We start from the raw sequence: 19,071 nt of genomic DNA on the forward strand, positions 1-19,071 counted from the left end.
CTGAGACGGCCGCTCACAGTCTCTTATAAATTTGGTTATCGGCATCCGTTGCAGTCAACCATGCATATATATCAATCCTAATAGATGGATCTGCAATTAACTTTTTGATTGATTCCTTGATAATCAAATAAGCAAAATTCTCATAGAGGAGAATATCTGCCACTTTTCTCGACGGGAGTTTCAATTCAATTAAATTTTATTTATATGGCGTCAATAACAATACAAATTGTCGAATTGTCAAGACGCTTTGCAAAGTCCAGTCTGAAACCTGGCTTGAAACACCTAGAGGAAGCTTTTAAGCGACGGTGGCAAGGAAAAACTCCCTTAACAGGAAGAAACCTGAGCAGAACCTCAAGCTCATATAGGAGGGACCCATGTGCCTAAGGCCGGCCGGGTAGAGACAGAAAAGAGAGAGAAGTGAGAGGATAGGAGGAATGAGATAAACATACATCTGTCATAGATACGTACATCTGACTAAAAGCGTACATGTGGAATCTGATGATGATACAAATACAAGATATAGCTGAAGATGTTGCAGTTCGAGAATATAAGAGGAATCATAGGCAGATTGGAGAATTGTTCATTCAGGTTGGCGTGGTGGTAGGGGGTAAGTAAATTAACATAAAGTATTGCATGAGTAGTAATAGAGGAGAAATTAGATAAGAAATTAGAGGACAGGAGCTCGGTGCCAGAAAAAAGAAATTAGAGGACAGGAGCTCAGTGCCAGACAAGAGAAATTAGAGGACAGGAGCTCAGTGCCAGAGAAAAGAAATTAGAGGACAGGAGCTCAGTGCCAGAGAAAAGAAATTAGAGGACAAAAGCTCAGTGCCAGAGAAAAGAAATTAGAGGATAGGAGCTTGGTGCCAGAGAAAAGAAATCAGAGGATAGGAGCTTGGTGCCAGATAAATGAAATCGGAGGACAGCAGCTTGGTGCCAGAAAAGAGAAATTAGAGGATAGGAGCTGGTGCCAGAGAAAAGAAATTAGAGGATAGGAGCTTGGTGCCAGAGAAAAGAAATCAGAGGACAGGAGCTCAGTGCCAGAGAAAAGAAATCAGGATAGGAGCTTGGTGCCAAAGAAAAGAAATTAGAGGATAGAAACTTGGTGCCAGAGAAAAGAAATTAGAGGACAGGAGCTCAGTGCCAGAGAAAAGAAATTAGAGGAGATTCAAGATTCAAAGAGTTTACTGTCATGTGCACAGTGTAGAAACATGTTTCCCTGTACAGTGAAATTCTTCTTTTGCCGTCCACCCAAATGCGAACAATATAAAATAAATCTTATAAATAGAATATAAAGAGATCAACATCTAACATCTAAAATAACTAGTGCAATTGTCAATGAGCTAAAAAAGAATGAGATGAAGTAGTCCACGGTTTTAGTCTGTTTGTCTGACTATAGAGTCCTGTCAGCTCTTTAGGAGTCTGGTGGCAGCAGGGAAAATGGACTTCTTCAGTCTTGAGGGCCATCTGCATTTCACACTCTGGCCTGAGGGTTGGAGTGTGAACATGCTCTGCAGAGAGGGCAGTGGAGTCCTGGTGATCCTCTCAGCAGTCTTCACCACTCTCTGCTTGCGGTCCATGGAAAGGCCAAGAAAGGCCCTGGTGCTGCCGTACCACACGGTGATGCAGCCGGTCAAGATGAAATTGTAAAAGTTGCTGAGGATCTTAGGCGACATGCCGAACTTCCTCAGCCTCCTCAGGAAGTGCAGTCACTGTTTTTTTTTCCAGTTTTTAACCATTACTTGGTTTCATCCTTCTCCATTAACACATCCAAAATTTCTCTACAGATTCAAATGACTCACAGGAAACTTGGTGTACAGACAACGTACTGACTGACGGGTCTGTTGTGTTGTGTTGTTAATTCAGGACACGGCCCTGGGGAAGCCGAGAGAGGTCTACCGTATAAACACAGAGTCCAGCCAGCGCGAGGACCGTCTTTGCGCCTCCCTCAGCCTCACCTCAGCGACCTGGGCAGCTCTGTCGGACGGCAGCGGCCGGCTGCACCTCCTGCGCACCGGCAAGAGGGGAGACAGCGCCCATGTGAAGTGGGAAGTAAGTGTAACAGCTGTGCATGCTGCTAACAGGCACTGCATTGTAGTTCACCAGTCTGTGTGAAGTCAGATTCATCCTTTGTGACCTTTTTATCGACCTCTGGGAGGATGTGCAACACCCTTGATTGGACTGACGATAACGGCTTCACACTGTGTGTTACTGTATTAACAGTGTGTTGCTTTGTCATCTGCTTTTTTTTTTTTTTTAACTTAACACTTTGTTTTGTATCTGACACTTCTGTAATGCTAATCTCTAGCTCACTGGTGTGTTCACAACTTTTGCAAATTTCGGCAAGATCAGGAATGGAGAATGGAGATATTTTCAATGTCCAGAAACGGAGTGTCCAAATACACAGATCAGCCACAACATTGTGACCATCAAGGAGTATCAGTGCTATGGGGTGGGGGTGTCTGGTCTGGTCTAGGTGGGTGCTACATGTCTAAGTAACATCCACACCAATGAATGCCAGGTCCAAAAGTTTCCCAGCAGAATAATGAATTGTCACAAGGCGGTCAATGTCATTTACTTCTCCTGTCAGCGGTCATAATGTTGTGGCTGATCGGTGTATGCTATATACAGGATATAAACAAGAGCATGCTATACTTATAGGTGATGCATGATACATGGGAGATTGATAGTGGATTAAAAGGATGAATGGAGCCAGCATTCAAAGTATCCGTAGTGGAAAATCTTAAGCACTGAGGCAGAAAACGATGCCAGTGATGATCGTTGTTCTCTTACAGGAGAGCAGCCTGCAGCATGAACGCATTCTCGCATTATGAGCTGACTTGTTATTCATCACGCCGTCTTCTCAAAAGAAGATTTTTTATTTTTTTAACTATTCTGAAAAGTCAAGCTTCAGAGCCAATTTCTGTGTTTAAAAAAGCTCCGGCAGCTTTTGGAAATTGACTCTTACCGGTAAGGAATGAAGTCTGTGATGAGTCTTTGTTCACTTTATCTTGTTAACAGGCGTGCAATTGGGATTGGCTACAAACGAGAGTAATTCTAAAAGCAAAGTTCAAGAGTGGAATTTGTAATGAAGATTCAAGCCCTCGAGTCGGACGGACTAAGGTCCGATGTTGTAATTTTAACTTTCGGCACTCGGGGAGGGGGGAGATCACACCTGAGCCGTAATACGTCTCTCACTTAGTCCGAGTTAAAAGCCAGACATAGTTAATGCAGTCGCATTAAAGTCTCAGCATCACATCACCTTCCCCTGACAACTGATCTAGAAATAATCGTTTGAATTTGCATTTTATTGGGAGAATTAAGACAAACGCCTTCATCTCAGAGGACACTGTAAACCATTTAAAGCCATTTAGCAACATTTAATGCTACCAGCCTTCATTAAAGCAGCTTTTTCAGCCGCATTTGTTTGGTTGCAGCCTTTTATCTGTATAACCATTAGTTTTTTTTGCATTTGTTTACCATTTAAAGTGTGCAGGAATAACTCTCTGCACACTTTAATCAGTTTAACCGCTTCACAAGAAGATGCAGCGACATTTCCTCTAAACCTTTAAAGTTAAATTATTAAAAATGACGGGCAAGTGTTGCCAGAGTGGAAATAACTTAAAAATGTAGGAGACAAATATTTGCAGTGTCTGACACAGAGGGATAAGAACCAGTCAGTAGATGATGTAAAGCAGATGTAAGAGAAAAAAGAAGAGAAAAAAATATGTAAATAAAAGAAATCTAACGGATAAAAAAAGGGATTTTGATGACACTTGGGTAAAGGAATATGAACACATGCACTCTCTAATAAATTACTTCTTATTAGTTTAAGCTAAATGTAAACCTTTGTTCACGATGCTTGGATGTAATTATGTGGATTACAAACATAGGTCAGCCACAACATTATGACCACTGACAGGAGAAGTAAATAACATTGACCATCTTGTGACAATCCAATGTTCTGCTGGGAAACTTCTGGACCTGGCATTCATTCATCAGTGTGGATGTTACTTAGACATGTAGCACCCACCTAGACCAGACCAGGCACCCCCACCCCATAGCAATGACACTCCTTGATGGCAGCAGACATCCCCAGCAGGATGCAGCCTGACACAGACACACACACAAAAACGCTTTAGGAACAACTAAAAAAAAACATGAAGAACAGCACAAGTTCACTAGAAACTGATCAAGTATCTGTGGGATGATCCACAGAGGCCCCTCCCCTCAACCCATCGGCCCCCCCACTAACAACATTCTGCTGCCAGACATCACAGGACGCCCTCAGAAGGCCCATGTCCATTCTCTGATGAGTCAGACCTACACAATATTAGGAAGGTGGTCATAATATTATGCCTGATCGGTGTATTTAATAAATAATAGTCGAATGCTCTGTTGATTCTGATTCTGTGCCCGTAGCCTCTGTTCTCTGAAGACATGGGGGAGCCTTTCACCGTCCTCCACAGCAACTCCCACGTCCAGGGCGGCGTCCACAACATGGAGGTCCTGCTGCTCCGCATCCAGAAGGACCCGCAGGAGACCAAAGGGAGCGGATACTCTGTGTCTCTGGAGTGGATCACAGTCGCCAACACTGCAGGACCCGGTGGGTGGTTCGCTAACACGGTTTCTAGTTTGCTAATTGAGCATGAAGTATGATAAGAGAACTGTGTCACACATAATTATCTTTTTTTTTTTTTTAGCCGTCTTCATGTCCCGTGTAGACGTCTGAATCCAATGTTAATTAAACCATAGAAGGATGCTCGTCATAGTCTTCCTTTAATGGTGTTTAATTATTACGCCACAGATGAGATTAGCGTGCACTGAAGCAAACACTGGCAAGAAGGTTTTTCATTAAAGTTCTTGGCTCTTGCTGAGAAAGAAAGCTCCGACTAACGATTCAAATATTGGGAGGACAAAACAACAGCAGCAGCAGCCTTTTGAGAGTCCCTTCCTCATTTAGTTGGATTTAAAGATGCAGCCCCTTTGATATCTGCTCGCCGCAGCTTAATCTTGTCTCTGGTTTGTTTGGTGTCTCGACTAAAACCACGTTTTGATAATGCAAATCAGCTGGACTGATTAGTCTTTTAATTTTATCAGAGTTTGATTATCATTAACGTCCATGTGCCTGCATGGGGTGCTGTTAAAAGACAACTTTAATAACTGCAAGAGAAACAAAAACATGCTTCACTCTGAAATCAGTGGCTTCTCTCTTTCTTATGAAGTATTTGCAGATTAGGTTTACCTGGGGACAAGATGTGATTTGCACAGGATAAGTAAACTCTGTGTTTTATTCAAATTTACTGACGATATCCCTGGTTGTGATGCCGCTTTCTGCTTCTACTCCACTACATGTTAGAGTTAATATTAAACCTTTTATGCCACTGAACAGTTTGACAGCTTGAAGCCCTATTTGCACGGGATTAGTTTTACCTGGGGACGTCATGTGACTTTGTGTTTCATGCGGCGCATTCACACGGGATAATCGAACTCAGAGGACATTTTACACTCCTTGACAGCTTTAGTTACTTTGCAAATTCTAATGGATGATAAAAAAATATATTTTTGATGCTATTGATCCAGGGGAGGAAATTACCCCCTTATAATACTTGGTGTATTATCCTGCTGTAAGAGGCCTCAGGGAATACAGTTTCCACAAAAGGGTGTAGATGGTTTTCAACGATGCTTAGGGTGGTGCTACGCGTCAAAGTAACATCCACGTGAATTGCAGGACCCAAGGTCTCCCTGCATAACATTGTCCACTTCCTCCGACTAGCCTTACATCCTTGCGTCATGTGTTCCCAAGGTAAACACCCACGTGGCGTTCATCAGACCTGGCCACGTTCTCCTGCTCTGATGCTCATGAACTCGTTTTGGGCACAGACGTTAGCAAGGACATGTGTCCTGACTGGTCTGACTCCTTTCTAGCAGAACTAGCTTCTGCAGCAATTAGAGCTACGGTAGCTCTTCTGTTGGATTGGACCACACGAGAAAGCCTGCAGACCAGGGACGTCCCGTAAGAGCTGCAGGTTTTAAGATGCTCTGACCCAGTCATCTGGCCGTCGCAGTTTGTCAAGTTTGCTCAAATCCTTCCACTTTCTAACACCAACTTTCAGGACATAATAATAATCAGTGTTATTGGTTTCACCCATCATAATATTATGGCTGATTGGCGTGTGAAAATTACAACCTTCACTGCAGCATGACAGAGTTAATAACGGGAAAAATAAACAACTCACTGTGGTATGAACTGAAATATATTGAACAAACAGAAAAGAACGAAATGAGGATGAAGCTGCGCTGTCACGAAGGCAGGATTAACGGGACGGTTGTTGATTTACAGCTTCATGAACAAGAATCATACACCAATCAGGCATAAGATTATGACCACCTTCCTATTTTTGTGTAGGTCTGCCTTGTGTCTCCAAAACAGTTGTGACTCATCAGAGAATGGACATGGGCCTTCGGAGGGTGTCCTGTGGTGTCTGGCAACAGAATGTTGTTAGTGGGGGCCTTTGAGGGGAGGGGCCTCTGTGGATCATCCCACAGACACATGATCAGTTTGGGATCTAGTGAATTTGGAGGCTAGGTCAACACCTTGTGCTGTTCTTCATGTTTTTTTTTTAGTTGTTCCTAAAGCTGCATCCTGCTGGGGATGGCTGCTGCCATCAAGGAGTGTCATTGCTATGGGGTGGGGGTGTCTGGTCTGGTCTAGGTGGGTGCTACATGTCTAAGTAACATCCACACCAATGAATGCCAGGTCCAAAAGTTTCCCAGCAGAACACTGAATTTACTTCTCCTGTCATAATGTTGTGGCTGATCGGTGTATGTTATGCACAAGATGGCTTCATCACCAGAAAACAAAAATGAAATGAGGCAAGAATGAGAAAAGGAAACCATGTAATAGTTCCCTCTCATTCACAGGAGGCTGCAGACCTGCTATTGTTTCCAAAGAGCTGACAGACGGTATATATAAAACCTTTACCCTGGTGGAAGAGCTCTGAGATCCCTGCCTGAGCACTAATGGGAGTCTAGTAAAATAACATGCAGTAGCTCTCACATGAGACGCACAGCTCTGTCTCCATTAGGGTTTAATAGAAGCCAAGATTACTTCACTTTCTTATCATTGCGTCCCCTTGATTCATTTCCACACACAGGTCAGGAGAAGAAGTACGAGGTGAGGAAGAGGAGGGTCCTAAGGGGGAAGTCGGTGCCTCACTATGCGGCGGTGGAACCTCAAGGGAAGGGGCTGATGGTGGCCTCGGAGAAGCCGTTCGCCTTCACGCACGTGGACGGCCGGCCTGTGGAGCAGCCCGAGCCCGAGCCCATGGAGGTGGAGAAGACAGGTGGGTCAGAGGCGTTCAGGGATTTTGTTTAAGCGTTTATGTTTGTTGTTTTCTATTCTACAAACCAGAGTGAGTATTAAACAGCAGTCAGCCATCACCACCTGTGATTTCTTTTCCAAACAGATTAAGATTAAGCTATTTTAAAATGCACATATTCTTTATGAGCTTTCTTATTACTTTATAAAGATATTACGGGCACTGTGTTGGCAAACTGCTGCTTATTTACAGATAATATGCCCAGAGCAGCATTAACTCATCCAGAGTCGTGTTTCTGCACCGGCTCCTCAGAGAAAAAAAAGGTTATTACAAGCTGATCTTCTTTCTTCTTTATTTTTCTTCACCAGTGCTCGGCAGGAGGCGGTTTGTCGTCCTGTTAACACTGTGTCGCATTATTACTGTTACAGCTCCGAGAGTAGGATAAATAAAAGAGAGGTGGCACAAATCAACAGCTCCACAAACTACACCTTAGAAAAAAGGGATTATGATGTTGAATTTCCCTCAGAGAAAGTTCCAAGAAAAACATTATAACCTTTATGAACAGAGGGTTTATTTTTGGTCTTTTATTTTGTGCTGTGTTACCTTTAGCTGACTTTTCCTAACGCACCGGGCCCGTTTCACAATACATACGGACAAAAAGCCTGATAACATGAAACAAATTCTAATATTTGACTGAATTAAGACTAAGTAAACCTTAATACATACAAATTTACATTATAGCATATTATACAAATATTCATATGAGCCTTCTTTGCACCGTCTTCACACACAAACCCTTCAGTAGTCGTGATTTACCTTTCTACTTATTGCTATAATTGCTTTTTTTCTGTTATTATGGAGGATATTTCAAACCCTTTTGTAAAGATCCAGCTGCAGTTTCTTGGTATTCAGCTCAGTCCCGCTCTTAATTTCAGACCCTGACAGTCTGCGTCTAACAAATTTGTGCCGACTGGCAGACCTCATTTAGGCTAGAGTCGTGACGTCCCATCAGAGGATTTGACACAGACGACTTCAGACGCTGAGAAAAACACTACAGGAGGTTTTGACATGGCTCGGCCTTGATCTCATTTATAGCGAGAAAGTATTTTATTTTATTTATTGTTTTTTGTCTGGTTGAAGGGGAACTACTGTTTTTTACAATCTGGACCTTATTTCTGGCATAAAATACGATCGTTTACTCACCCATATAACTTTGGTGTAATTTGTAGTCAGTCGGGAGATAATTAGATCAGTGTATATCCATACAGTGGGAGTGAATGGGGCACCGAAACGCAGCCTCTAATCAACGCATTATCTGCCGCGAAACTCGTTTATTTCACCAATATTTTGTTATGATACACTAGTGCTATTCCCCGTTGAGTCCGGAGTTACCTGTTATCATCATCCGGGGTCTGTAGATTGACCTACATACCCTGGATGATGTCTTCTGACCTGGATGATGTCATCTCTGAGTGTCGCGCTGTACCCAAATTACAGGTACCTGGCCTGGACATCATCCAGGCCCGGTACCTGTAATTTGCTACTGCTATGGTTCGCCCGCAGCCTCAGAATCGGAAAAATATGCAAAAAAATAGCACAATTACAGGTCAACAAGCCGACTGTCGTGGGTGCGTGCCGCACTCAGAGATGACATCATCCAGGACAGAAGACAAAAGGAGTTATCATCATCCGGGGTCTGTAGATTGACCTACAGACCCCGGATGATGATAACAGGTAACTCCGGACTCAACTGGGAATAGCACTAGTGTATGATAACAAAATATTGGTGAAATTAACGAGTTTCGCGGCAGATAATGTGTTATTTAGAGGCTGCTTTTCGGTGCCCCATTCACTCCCACTATATGAATATACGCAGATCTAATTATCTCCCGAATGACTGCAAATTACACAAAAGTTAAATGGGTGAGTAAACGATTGTATTTTATGCCAGAAATAAGGTCCAGGTTGTAAAAAACAGTAGTTCCCCTTTAAGATTACAGTCTGAAACTGAGCTGAAAGTCTCAGTTACACCGTTGTCTCTTACCAGGAGACCTGTCAAATCACTGCACCTGTCATTTCTCAGAAATATTGCGATAAGACTCTTTATAGTTTCCAGTTTTGTCGCATAGTTGCGTGTCTGTGTTTTTTATTTTATTTTATTGTTTTTTCCTGGTGAGGGCCGTACAAATTAATGAACACTTGGTACAAATACATGACGTTGTGTAAATTTGCCGGATTTGGTTAAAAGCTGATTTCCATCCGTGGTCCCCTGTCAAGTGTTGACTTCTTTCGGTGATAAGCTTTAAGAGCTGCAGGTTGAAAGCATCAACGGACTAGTTTGGTAGTCGCCATAGAAACGTCTGAATATTCCCAATCAGCCTGAGGCCTCTGACGGATCTGGTAATCTGTATTTGTGTGCACAGAGTTGCTTCCAGGCCATTAATTCCTGTTGGTACTGATACTGTGTTAAACAGTGTCCTTGTCTTCTCTTACAGACGGTCTTTGATCAATACGGCTGTTCACTTTGTGGAAAAGTCAAGTGAGATGTTTGGATGGCCTGGCTAAGGCCTGCATTTAGTCAATATTACCCATGTAACGTTTTTATATAATCAAAAAAATATGGCTGTGAAAAGCAGCACATTCACACATTTTATTGAACCAGGTTTGTCCCACTGAGATCAACAATCTCTTTTACATTGTTCTTTAACATAAAAACACAACATCAGATCAAAGAGTTGCAGAACATAGAAATGCTCTGGTATAACATTTTCACACAGACATACAGAACTCAGGGATGGTAAGACTGTAGATTGTTCCATGCAGCCGGAGCACAAAACCTAAAAGCTGTCTTTCCCAATTCAGTTCGTACCTTAACAGGCGGTTTATGCGTCAATTTGATGCCGTAGCTACGGCGTCAACCCAGACCCTAGCGTAGTAGCCTGACGTACACCTCCCCAGAAATGTAACCACGTGTCACGGTGACGCAGACCGCAAGAGCTGCGATTGGTCCACTTAGTAGTAGCGTGTTTCCGTTTTAGAACTTCCATCTCCGCCGTCGAGGAAAGGTTAACTGAGGAGGTTCCGAAGATACAAACATTTGTAGGACTCATCTTTGCTAATATTTCGGTGAAAGTTTCATTCGCCGTTGTTGAAAGTGAAGCAGGAAGTAGAAACAAAAATGAACCCGACACAGTGCTGACTAGTGTTTGGGTGGCGTTCTTACAGAGCGAGCCAGACTCAAGTATAAATGGCTCACACCGGCGTTGGCTTCGTACGTAGGTTACGGTGTTTGTAGGAACCACAAATTGCAGTACATCCTTAGAACAGAGACTGTATTTTCCGTATTATTTATATGTTAAATTTTTAATCAATTGAATCTTCTAGAAAGATGCAAACTCACACTTCTTAAATTTTCATGCCACCAAAATCTTTCCTTGAATTGTGAACATTCATATCCAACTGGTCCTTCACACTCATTTCTTCTGACAACCTCTAAACAGGCAGACTAACAGCTCCTCTCTTCCTCAATAAGATTACCGAAACGCACACAATGACCCAGACTGAGCACGTGTTGATGCCGCAGAACAGAATAATGGCAGCTTTTCAGTCGATCCTTTTATCAGCGCTCTGCCTTTCTCCTATCGGAGAGGAAGAAGTGGATTAGGTGTCAAGAGAGGAGGCGTCTTCAAAGGAGCTCGTAAGTGATGGGAGAGGAAATGCAAAAAAACAAAACAAAAAGGGAAGTGGGAGAGATGCAGGTGAAGATAGAGAACAGATGAATAGTTGGAAAAGTCGTAAAGATTGCACCAAAACTCTCCACTTTAAAATATACGGACACAAAAAGCAGTGAGATGTTGCTACGGATCGTTTATAACTCTGCGTAATCGCACTATTTTAAAGTTTTGACTAGAGAGAGATCAACACTTAGGTAAAGAGAAGATTTGGAAATGAAATGGAAGATTTGGCTGCTCCATCCTCCTCATTAGTTCCTTTGTTGATTCAGTTGACAACAAAAGGTGATAATGAAGACGCCTTACTTCCTCGCGTCCCTCATCAGAGTTGAACAGCTTCAGCTCTGAATATTCAGAGAGAGAGAGTTGTGTCCGACATTTATGGCACACACTTATCTCTACGTGGTATGTTTTCCTGCACGTTAAATCCAAGTAAATATGCAAACGAGTATTGTTGTGTAGGTAGATGATCACTGTGACGGCTGCATTGATATATTTATGTTACACACACAGAGTGAACAACATTTATTGGCTTACAATTCAGTGTTCTGCTGGGAAACATTTGGTCCTGGCATTCATGTGGATGTTACTTAGACATGTAGCACCCACCTAAACGTTGCTACTGACCAGGTACCCCAACCCAAATAGCCACAACACCACGATGACTTCTCAGGAACATCTCAAAAAACATGAAAGTAAGCCAAAGTGTTGACCTCGGATTCAAACCGCCCAGATCCCAAACTCATCAAGTATCTGTGGGATGCACTGAACCTTTCCTGTTGTTACTTAGACATGTACCGACCACCTAAACGTTGGTACTGACCTGGTACCCCCACCCAAATAGCCACAACACCACAAAAACTTCTCAGGAACATCTCAAAAAACATGAAAGTAAGCCAAAGTCTTGACCTCGGATTCAAACCGCCCTGATCCCAAACTCATCAAGTATCTGTGGGATGCACTGAACCTTTCCTGGTCCACAGAAGCCCTTCCCCTCAACCCATGGGACCCTAAGGCTCCCACTATCAGCGACCTGGTGCCAGACACCACAGGACACCCTCAGAAAGCCCATGTCCATTCTCTGATGAGTCACAACTGATTTGGGAGACCTACACTGTTAGACAGGTGGTTTTAATGTTGTGGCTGATCCCTGCATACATACAGTACTTTTCTATGATCTGTGAGGAGAACCGAAAAATCCATCAGAAACAAGAGACGCCAACTAGTTCATTGATATATTTATGTTCTACACACAAACAGGATGGAAAAAAAATAGTCTGAAAGAAAACGGTGTATGGATCTGTCTTAAGATCGGCGACAGATGAAAAGGACTGTGCTGATGAAAGACAGACACAGAGGGACTTTATTTTAGAAATATTTATCAGAACAACCTCCGACACGCTCCCCGAAAAACGCGATTTCAAGCGCGAGGCTGCAAAACTGTGTGGGACGAGGCTCGCGATGAGATCCTTTTGTTTCATTTATGATTACGCGCTTGGCAGCAACAGCCGCTGTTCTCAGGCATCTGTGCACTTTTAGAGGGAAGTTAAAGAAGGACACAAGGATTTCTGTTCATTCATTCTCCAGCAAAGCTTTTAACGAATGTAGCCTGTTGACTTCCACTCTGTTCAGTTAATACATGCACCTGGACGTTGCTGGCAGTATTTACTTACTTTGTGTTTCTTTATAGCATACCGCACAGAACAGGTTTTGACATTAGTCACAAGCTCCAAGACAAAAGATAAGAAGCAGCAGAAATGTTCCTGTGAAGGAAGCAGCTCGTACTTTCGTTACCGGTAATCTCTCAGAGAGCACATAGTCCTCTCATATAGTTTGGGATGTATGTTTTTCATTAAAGTAAGAGCAGCAGTTCATTAAAAATAGTCCTCTTGACCACAGCAATATTGCTTTAAAAAAATAAAAACTAAAAGATGAATCAGCACCTGGCTTGGATCAGAAACAGCTGACGTGTTCCTTGGCTCATATCCTCACATGGCACTAAATGTAATTGAAATCTATATGCAGGCACACAAAGGATTAGGAAACACATACACCGATCAGCCACAGCATTATGACCACTGACAGGAGAAGTTAACAACACTGACCGTCTTGTGACAATTCAATGTTCTGCTGGGAAACTTTTGGACCTGGCATTCATTGGTGTGGGTGTTACTTAGACAATGTAGCACCCACCTAGACCAGACCAGGCACCCCCACCCAATAGCAATGACACTCCTCAGCAGGATGCAGCCTTGCACGCACAAAAGCGCTTTAGGAACAACTCAAAAAACACGTTGTTGACCTGGCTTCCGAATTCACTAGATCCCAAACTGATCCAAGTATCTGTGGGATGATCCGCAGAGGCCCCTCCCCTCAAATCCCCTCCTACCCCCCACACTAACAACATTCTGTTACCAGACACCTAAGGACACCCTCAGAAGGCCCATGTCCATTCTCTGTTGAGTCACAAGGGAGACCTGCATAATGTTAGGAAGGTGGTCATAATGTTATGCCTGATTGTTGTATAGAGGTTCATTAGAACTGGTTTGACTTCACACATGTTTACCTTTCATCGCTTAAAGTGTGGATTTTGTGGATGATGTGATCACAACTGGCCGGCCTCACGTAGGTGTGCTCTCACCTGCCATTCACTCCTCCAGACCTCATCTCAGTTTCCTGCTCTTTTGTTTCTAAACAAACACTGACACCATTTAGAGCGCAGTAGAATATTGTGCAACAGCTGTTGTCTGTCTCTAATGGATCTCTACCTACGGCTGTTTCGGGACAATAAACCTGTTGTTTTATGTGCGACTTGGAAGTATGATACAAACTGTGGAACATATTGAGGGGTCTACTCTCATATTTGTTCATTTATTATTTATTTATTCTTCATCTCCGTCCTCCTGTTAATTATTTTAGAGAGTTTAGTTTATAATTATTGTAATTACTAAGAAAATATGACTACAACACATTGATTATCGAGTATTTTTTCTTAACGAACGAGACAAAACTCTGCAAGAGGACGTCAGTCGATGCTGCCGGGACACGTTGTGTTTTCACGCTGCTTACAGGATAAGGTCACAAATGGCCTAGATCACCTCCACATGTGTTCTGAATGATTAGATCTCAAACGTGTCCTCATTGTGTCCCGGGTCTGTTCACACTTATGCTTCAAAATGGTCACTTGAGATCAGATCACACTGAAACTACCAATTATTTTTGTCATCAGTTCACCTTCAGATTTGTTTTCTCTCAGGTGTTTAGTTTATAAAATGACCACATCGTGTTTTAATTGTTAATTTAACCTTCTGATAGTTCTGTACAGCAATGCAGATTTAAAAACTCAATGAATTTATATTGTGCCACACAGAATTGCCACAGTCCTATCACTCGGCTCTGTCCTGGTTGTTCCCACCTGTGGTTTGATCATTCATTTATTTTAATAGTCTCCCATCTGCAGCGCCGCTGAATATTCAACAGTAATTCCCTTCCATCTCCTCACTGTAGCATCAGATGTTTTATGTATGACTCCGGCAGCTGGCTCAGGGCTATCGTTAACTTCAGCACCGTACATCTCTTCTTCTTTTTGAATTTAGAGCCCATTTACTTTTGGCAGCAGACGGCAGAGGACATCACGGTGTGTGTGCGCATGCCCGAGGGTCTCACCAAAGAGGAGGTGCAGTTCAGGCTGACGGCGGACAACATGACCATCGGAGTTCAGGGTTTCCCTCCCTTGCTGGGGGGTCAGCTGTACGCGTCTGTAGACCCGGAGGCCAGCGCCTGGATCATCAAGGATGATAAAAGGTTTGCATTCTCCAACGTGCATAGCTGAGACCGTAGTGACTCAGAAAACCTTGCAGGAATATTTAAGCTGTATTGGATATTGCTTTTGAATGAGGTGATCGGGAAAGAACAGTTTCAACATGCAATGCCTTTTCTTAAAGCAGAACTGCATCTCATACACTGTATATAGTTGCCAACCTCTTATTCTCATTTTAAACATATTCACAAATCAGCCACAACATTAAAACCACTGACAGGAGAATTTAATAACATTGATCATCTTGTGACAGTTCAGTGTTCTGCTGGGAAACTTTTGGACCTGGCATTCATTGGTGTGGATGTTACTTAGACAATGTAGCACCCATCTAGACCAGACCAGGCACCCCCACCCCATAGCAATGACACTCCTTGATGGCAGCAGCCATCCCCAGCAGGATGCAGCCTGACACACACACACACACAAAAACACTTTAGGAACAACTAAAAAAAACATGAAGAGCAGCACAAGGTGTTGACCTGGCCTCCAAATTCACTAGATCCCAAACTGATCAAGTATCTGTGGGATGATCTACAGAGGCCCCTCCCCTTTAGAGACCCCCCCACTAACATCATTCTGTTGCCAGACACCACAGGACACCCTCAGAAGGACACCATGTCCATTCTCTGATGAGTCGCAACTGTTTTGGAGGCACAAGGGAGACCTACACAATATTAGGAAGGTGGTCATAATGTTATGCCTGATTGGTGTATATTGACTATGAGAGAGATTTCCGAAACAGTTTGGATCTTGGGTCAGATACACAAGTAAGTAATTATTTTTAGTTCCAATAGCCTTGGTCTTTTTATGATTGTATTAAGTGTAGTGGAGAATATTCTTCATTAAAGACAAACATGCTCTCATATATAGAGAAGAAATCCAGGCCTTGAAAAGGTGTCAAAGAACGAAATGAAACTTTTTTTTTTGCACATGGTGAAAATAATCTCATAGCATAGAGTTGTTTTCTTCATTTCCCATTAACGTATCCACCTCCCTTCAGAGGTGAATATTTCCATTATTTCTTTTTCCTTTTACAACACAGAATCTCATTACGTGGGATTTTATGACGCTGCTCTGCTGAAATTCACTGTGTTATTGTGTGTCTCTACGACCCTGGTAGCAGTGTTGTCGGGGTCGGTAGCTGAAGGCAAATTGCTGCCAGGTAATGAGGTAGACCCGGAGTGATTCAGGAAGTCTTAGTTATTAAATAAATCCACACCACTGGGAGAGAGGTCCCTCGACCGGAACAGGGAGGCCGGGACAAACTACCGCTGCCAGGCTTGTGAGAGGAGCTTTGGTGCAGGACATAACTCTGGCTCATGCTTTTAAGTTGGTGAAGAAAACTGCCCAGCTTGACTATGGGGGCATTGTAGGTCGGTAATAGCAGTGGACATGGTCAGTAAAGGCCTGCAGGGATTTATTTTTCATTTTTGGAAGTTTGTAGTTCTTAAAATGTCAGGACAGGGTGAGAAATGCCTGCTGCAGTTTCCCAGACACCACCTGATGTCTTTACACTGTCTTTACGATGAAACACTTTAAACTGTTCATTTAATTTAATGTCACAAAAGGCAAAAATAGCAAAAAATAGTCACATTTGAGAAATTGCAGCTGTTTCTTCATGAAGACATTGTTGGTCAGTAATGGGAGTAAAGATGGTCAGTTAAGACCAGTTTCATGCCAGCATTATATAAAATACAGTACTGTAAAGGATCTAATCAATGCAAAAGATCAAGAGGTCTACAGTCTCACACCTCAGATAAGATCAGATCACTCAAGCTACATTACAGGCTTCCTTTATACAACTTTGTCAGTAGCTCATAAGCCTGGTGCCGTAGTGACAGCATTTTTGATTTCATCATGGGGTTTGTTTCCATCGATACAAAGAAAAATCACCTCTGCATGCAATTGAATAGCCCTCCAACCAGTCAGAGTCATTTTGTTATAAACAAACTTAACTCAGTCACGCTAAGTTGATGCCTGGCCCAGCTGATCTTTACTGGAGCATAATCAGGTCCCAACTTTCACCCTACAAAATATAGTCAGTGGGGGAACTTTGTGCTAGTGTCCTGGTTATTAGCAGATTGAACCGGACTAGACTAGACTAGTAACCCCATTTACTGAACTAACTAAACTATAAATTAGACTAAACTAGACTAGACTAGACTAGTAACCCAATCTAAATTAAACTAAACCAAACTATAAACTATAAACTATCACTAAACTATATTAGACTAGACTAGACTAAAATCATGTAATCTCATTCGACCCAATTTAAACTAATTTAAATTAACCTAACCTAAACTAAACAAAACTATAAACTATAAACTTACACTAAACTAAACTAGACTACACTAGTAACCCATTCTTAACTAAATTAAAGTAGACTAAACTAAACTAAACTAAACTAGTAAACCCATGCAATCTCATTTAACCCAATTTAAACTAATTTAAATGAACCTAAACTAAACTAAACTCTAACCTATATACTCTAAACTCTCACTAAACTAGACGAGACTAGACTAGTAAACCCATGTAATCTCATTCAACCCGATTTAAACTAAACTAAACTAAGCAGGACTAAACTAAAAAGCCTGGGTAACTCTAGTAATTTGTAATAATTGTGGTGTCTTAATCCTGAATTTAATCAACTCAACTCTAAATTATAATTCAACTCTAAATTCAACTTTAAACTCAACTTTAAACTCAACTTTAAACTCAACTCAACAAAAAAAATTCGATTTGGATATGTAGGAGTTCAACGAAACTACACTAGTAAACCCATGTCATCTCATTTAACCTAATTAGAATTCATTTAAACTAAACTAAACTAAACTAAACTAAGCAGAACTAAACCTAAAAGTCACGTAGGACTAGTATTACCCGAGGAACTCCTTGCAAAGTCTTAATCCTGAAATCTCAGTGATTTGGTTGGGGTGCGTTTTTAAGGATTTTTGTTTCCTCTACGCCTTTCTTTTGCCTCTTTCCTCCTTGAGAATGATGGAGTCTGTCTTGGTCATTATATTAATAAAAGTTTGGGTGTAAATTCAGGAGGAGGTTTCTACACATCATGGAGACCCATTCACAGGTTCTGGATAGTTTTTTTGAATCATGCCCTGGGATCAATACAGTCTTCTCACATCATGTTTTATTCTTTGAGTGTTATATGATGTGACATTATATCTGAGGATAATTAGTGATTAGATTTGAGGAAAAACACAGATTTCTACATCGTGTTGACGTTTTTAAAGCGTTGGACACCAGTTACAGGAAGAGAAATAAAGATTCTGTCTCAGCCTCTTTAGACTAAACCAAACTACATCCTCTGTGATTCAGCATTTCAAAACAATAATAAAACTAACAGACTGTTCATAAGCACTGGATCTATTGATCTGGTTGTCAATATGAGTTGAGTCACATCCTCCACTTTAAGACACTTTATATTGTGTTTCCTTCTCTGCTTTCCGTTCCCTGAATGCAAGTCCTCCAATGCCCCTTTCAGTTTAAAAACATATTACATAGCCATATTTTTCCTAATAACCCTTTATAAGTTTAAAGCTTCCTGAGTGTACCTGCCTCTCTGTGTGTTACTGCGTCTGAATATTGCTTTGATTGAAGAGCTGTGACGTGGACATGCGTATTTCTGTTTTTATTCTTTGAGCCGATTTCTCCTTATCTATCAGAGATGCGTTCTACCATCAGGGATGTCTTCTCTTGGTCTTTATGGGTGCTTTTATGTCGTATAAATATCTCAGAAATCACTCCTCTCTTCTGGGTATTTTTCTATAGATGCACAAAGCACATTATGCTTGTAAAAAAGCGTGTGTGTTTGTATTTGTGTGTGTTTGCAGACTGGATCTGGATGGCCTTTTACATTGTGAATACAGAGGAGAGGGGTTGAAGCAAAGCATTGTAATCCCATTGTTTGTCCTCAACATGTTTTTCCCATAGCTGAGCATCATCCTGCTCCTCTGTGTCCGGAAGTGAATTAAGAAGCTGTCCCTTTGTGTGTCTTTTACATCTTACCATCGATGCCCAAATATAGAGCCGTTTTATAACATCCATCTGGTCAGTGGAGTAAAACAGGAGAATGGCTTCTGAAGAGAGATGTCTGAATGCTTAGGTTAAAGCTGCAGATTTCAAAGCAGACGTAGGGGGGTGACTATTTTTGTGCCGAGACTAATATGTTGATGATGTTCATTTA

At 42.0% G+C, this 19,071-nt stretch overlaps 1 protein-coding gene across 1 annotated transcript in view; it reads left to right on the forward strand.

The window, feature by feature from the left end:
* nudcd1 (NudC domain containing 1) overlaps positions 1–19,071 on the forward strand; it is a 45,847-nt gene that overhangs the window by 4,634 nt on the left and 22,142 nt on the right. The window contains exons 3-6 of the mRNA XM_084563936.1: positions 1,864–2,049; positions 4,420–4,603; positions 7,155–7,343; positions 14,647–14,854. Of these exons, the coding sequence (XP_084420062.1) occupies positions 1,864–2,049; positions 4,420–4,603; positions 7,155–7,343; positions 14,647–14,854 (767 nt within the window). The remainder of the gene's footprint in view (positions 1–1,863; positions 2,050–4,419; positions 4,604–7,154; positions 7,344–14,646; positions 14,855–19,071) is intronic.

The sequence above is a fragment of the Chelon labrosus genome, assembly GCF_963514085.1.
Source record: "Chelon labrosus genome assembly, chromosome: 16".
Taxonomy (NCBI): Eukaryota; Metazoa; Chordata; class Actinopteri; order Mugiliformes; family Mugilidae; genus Chelon; species Chelon labrosus.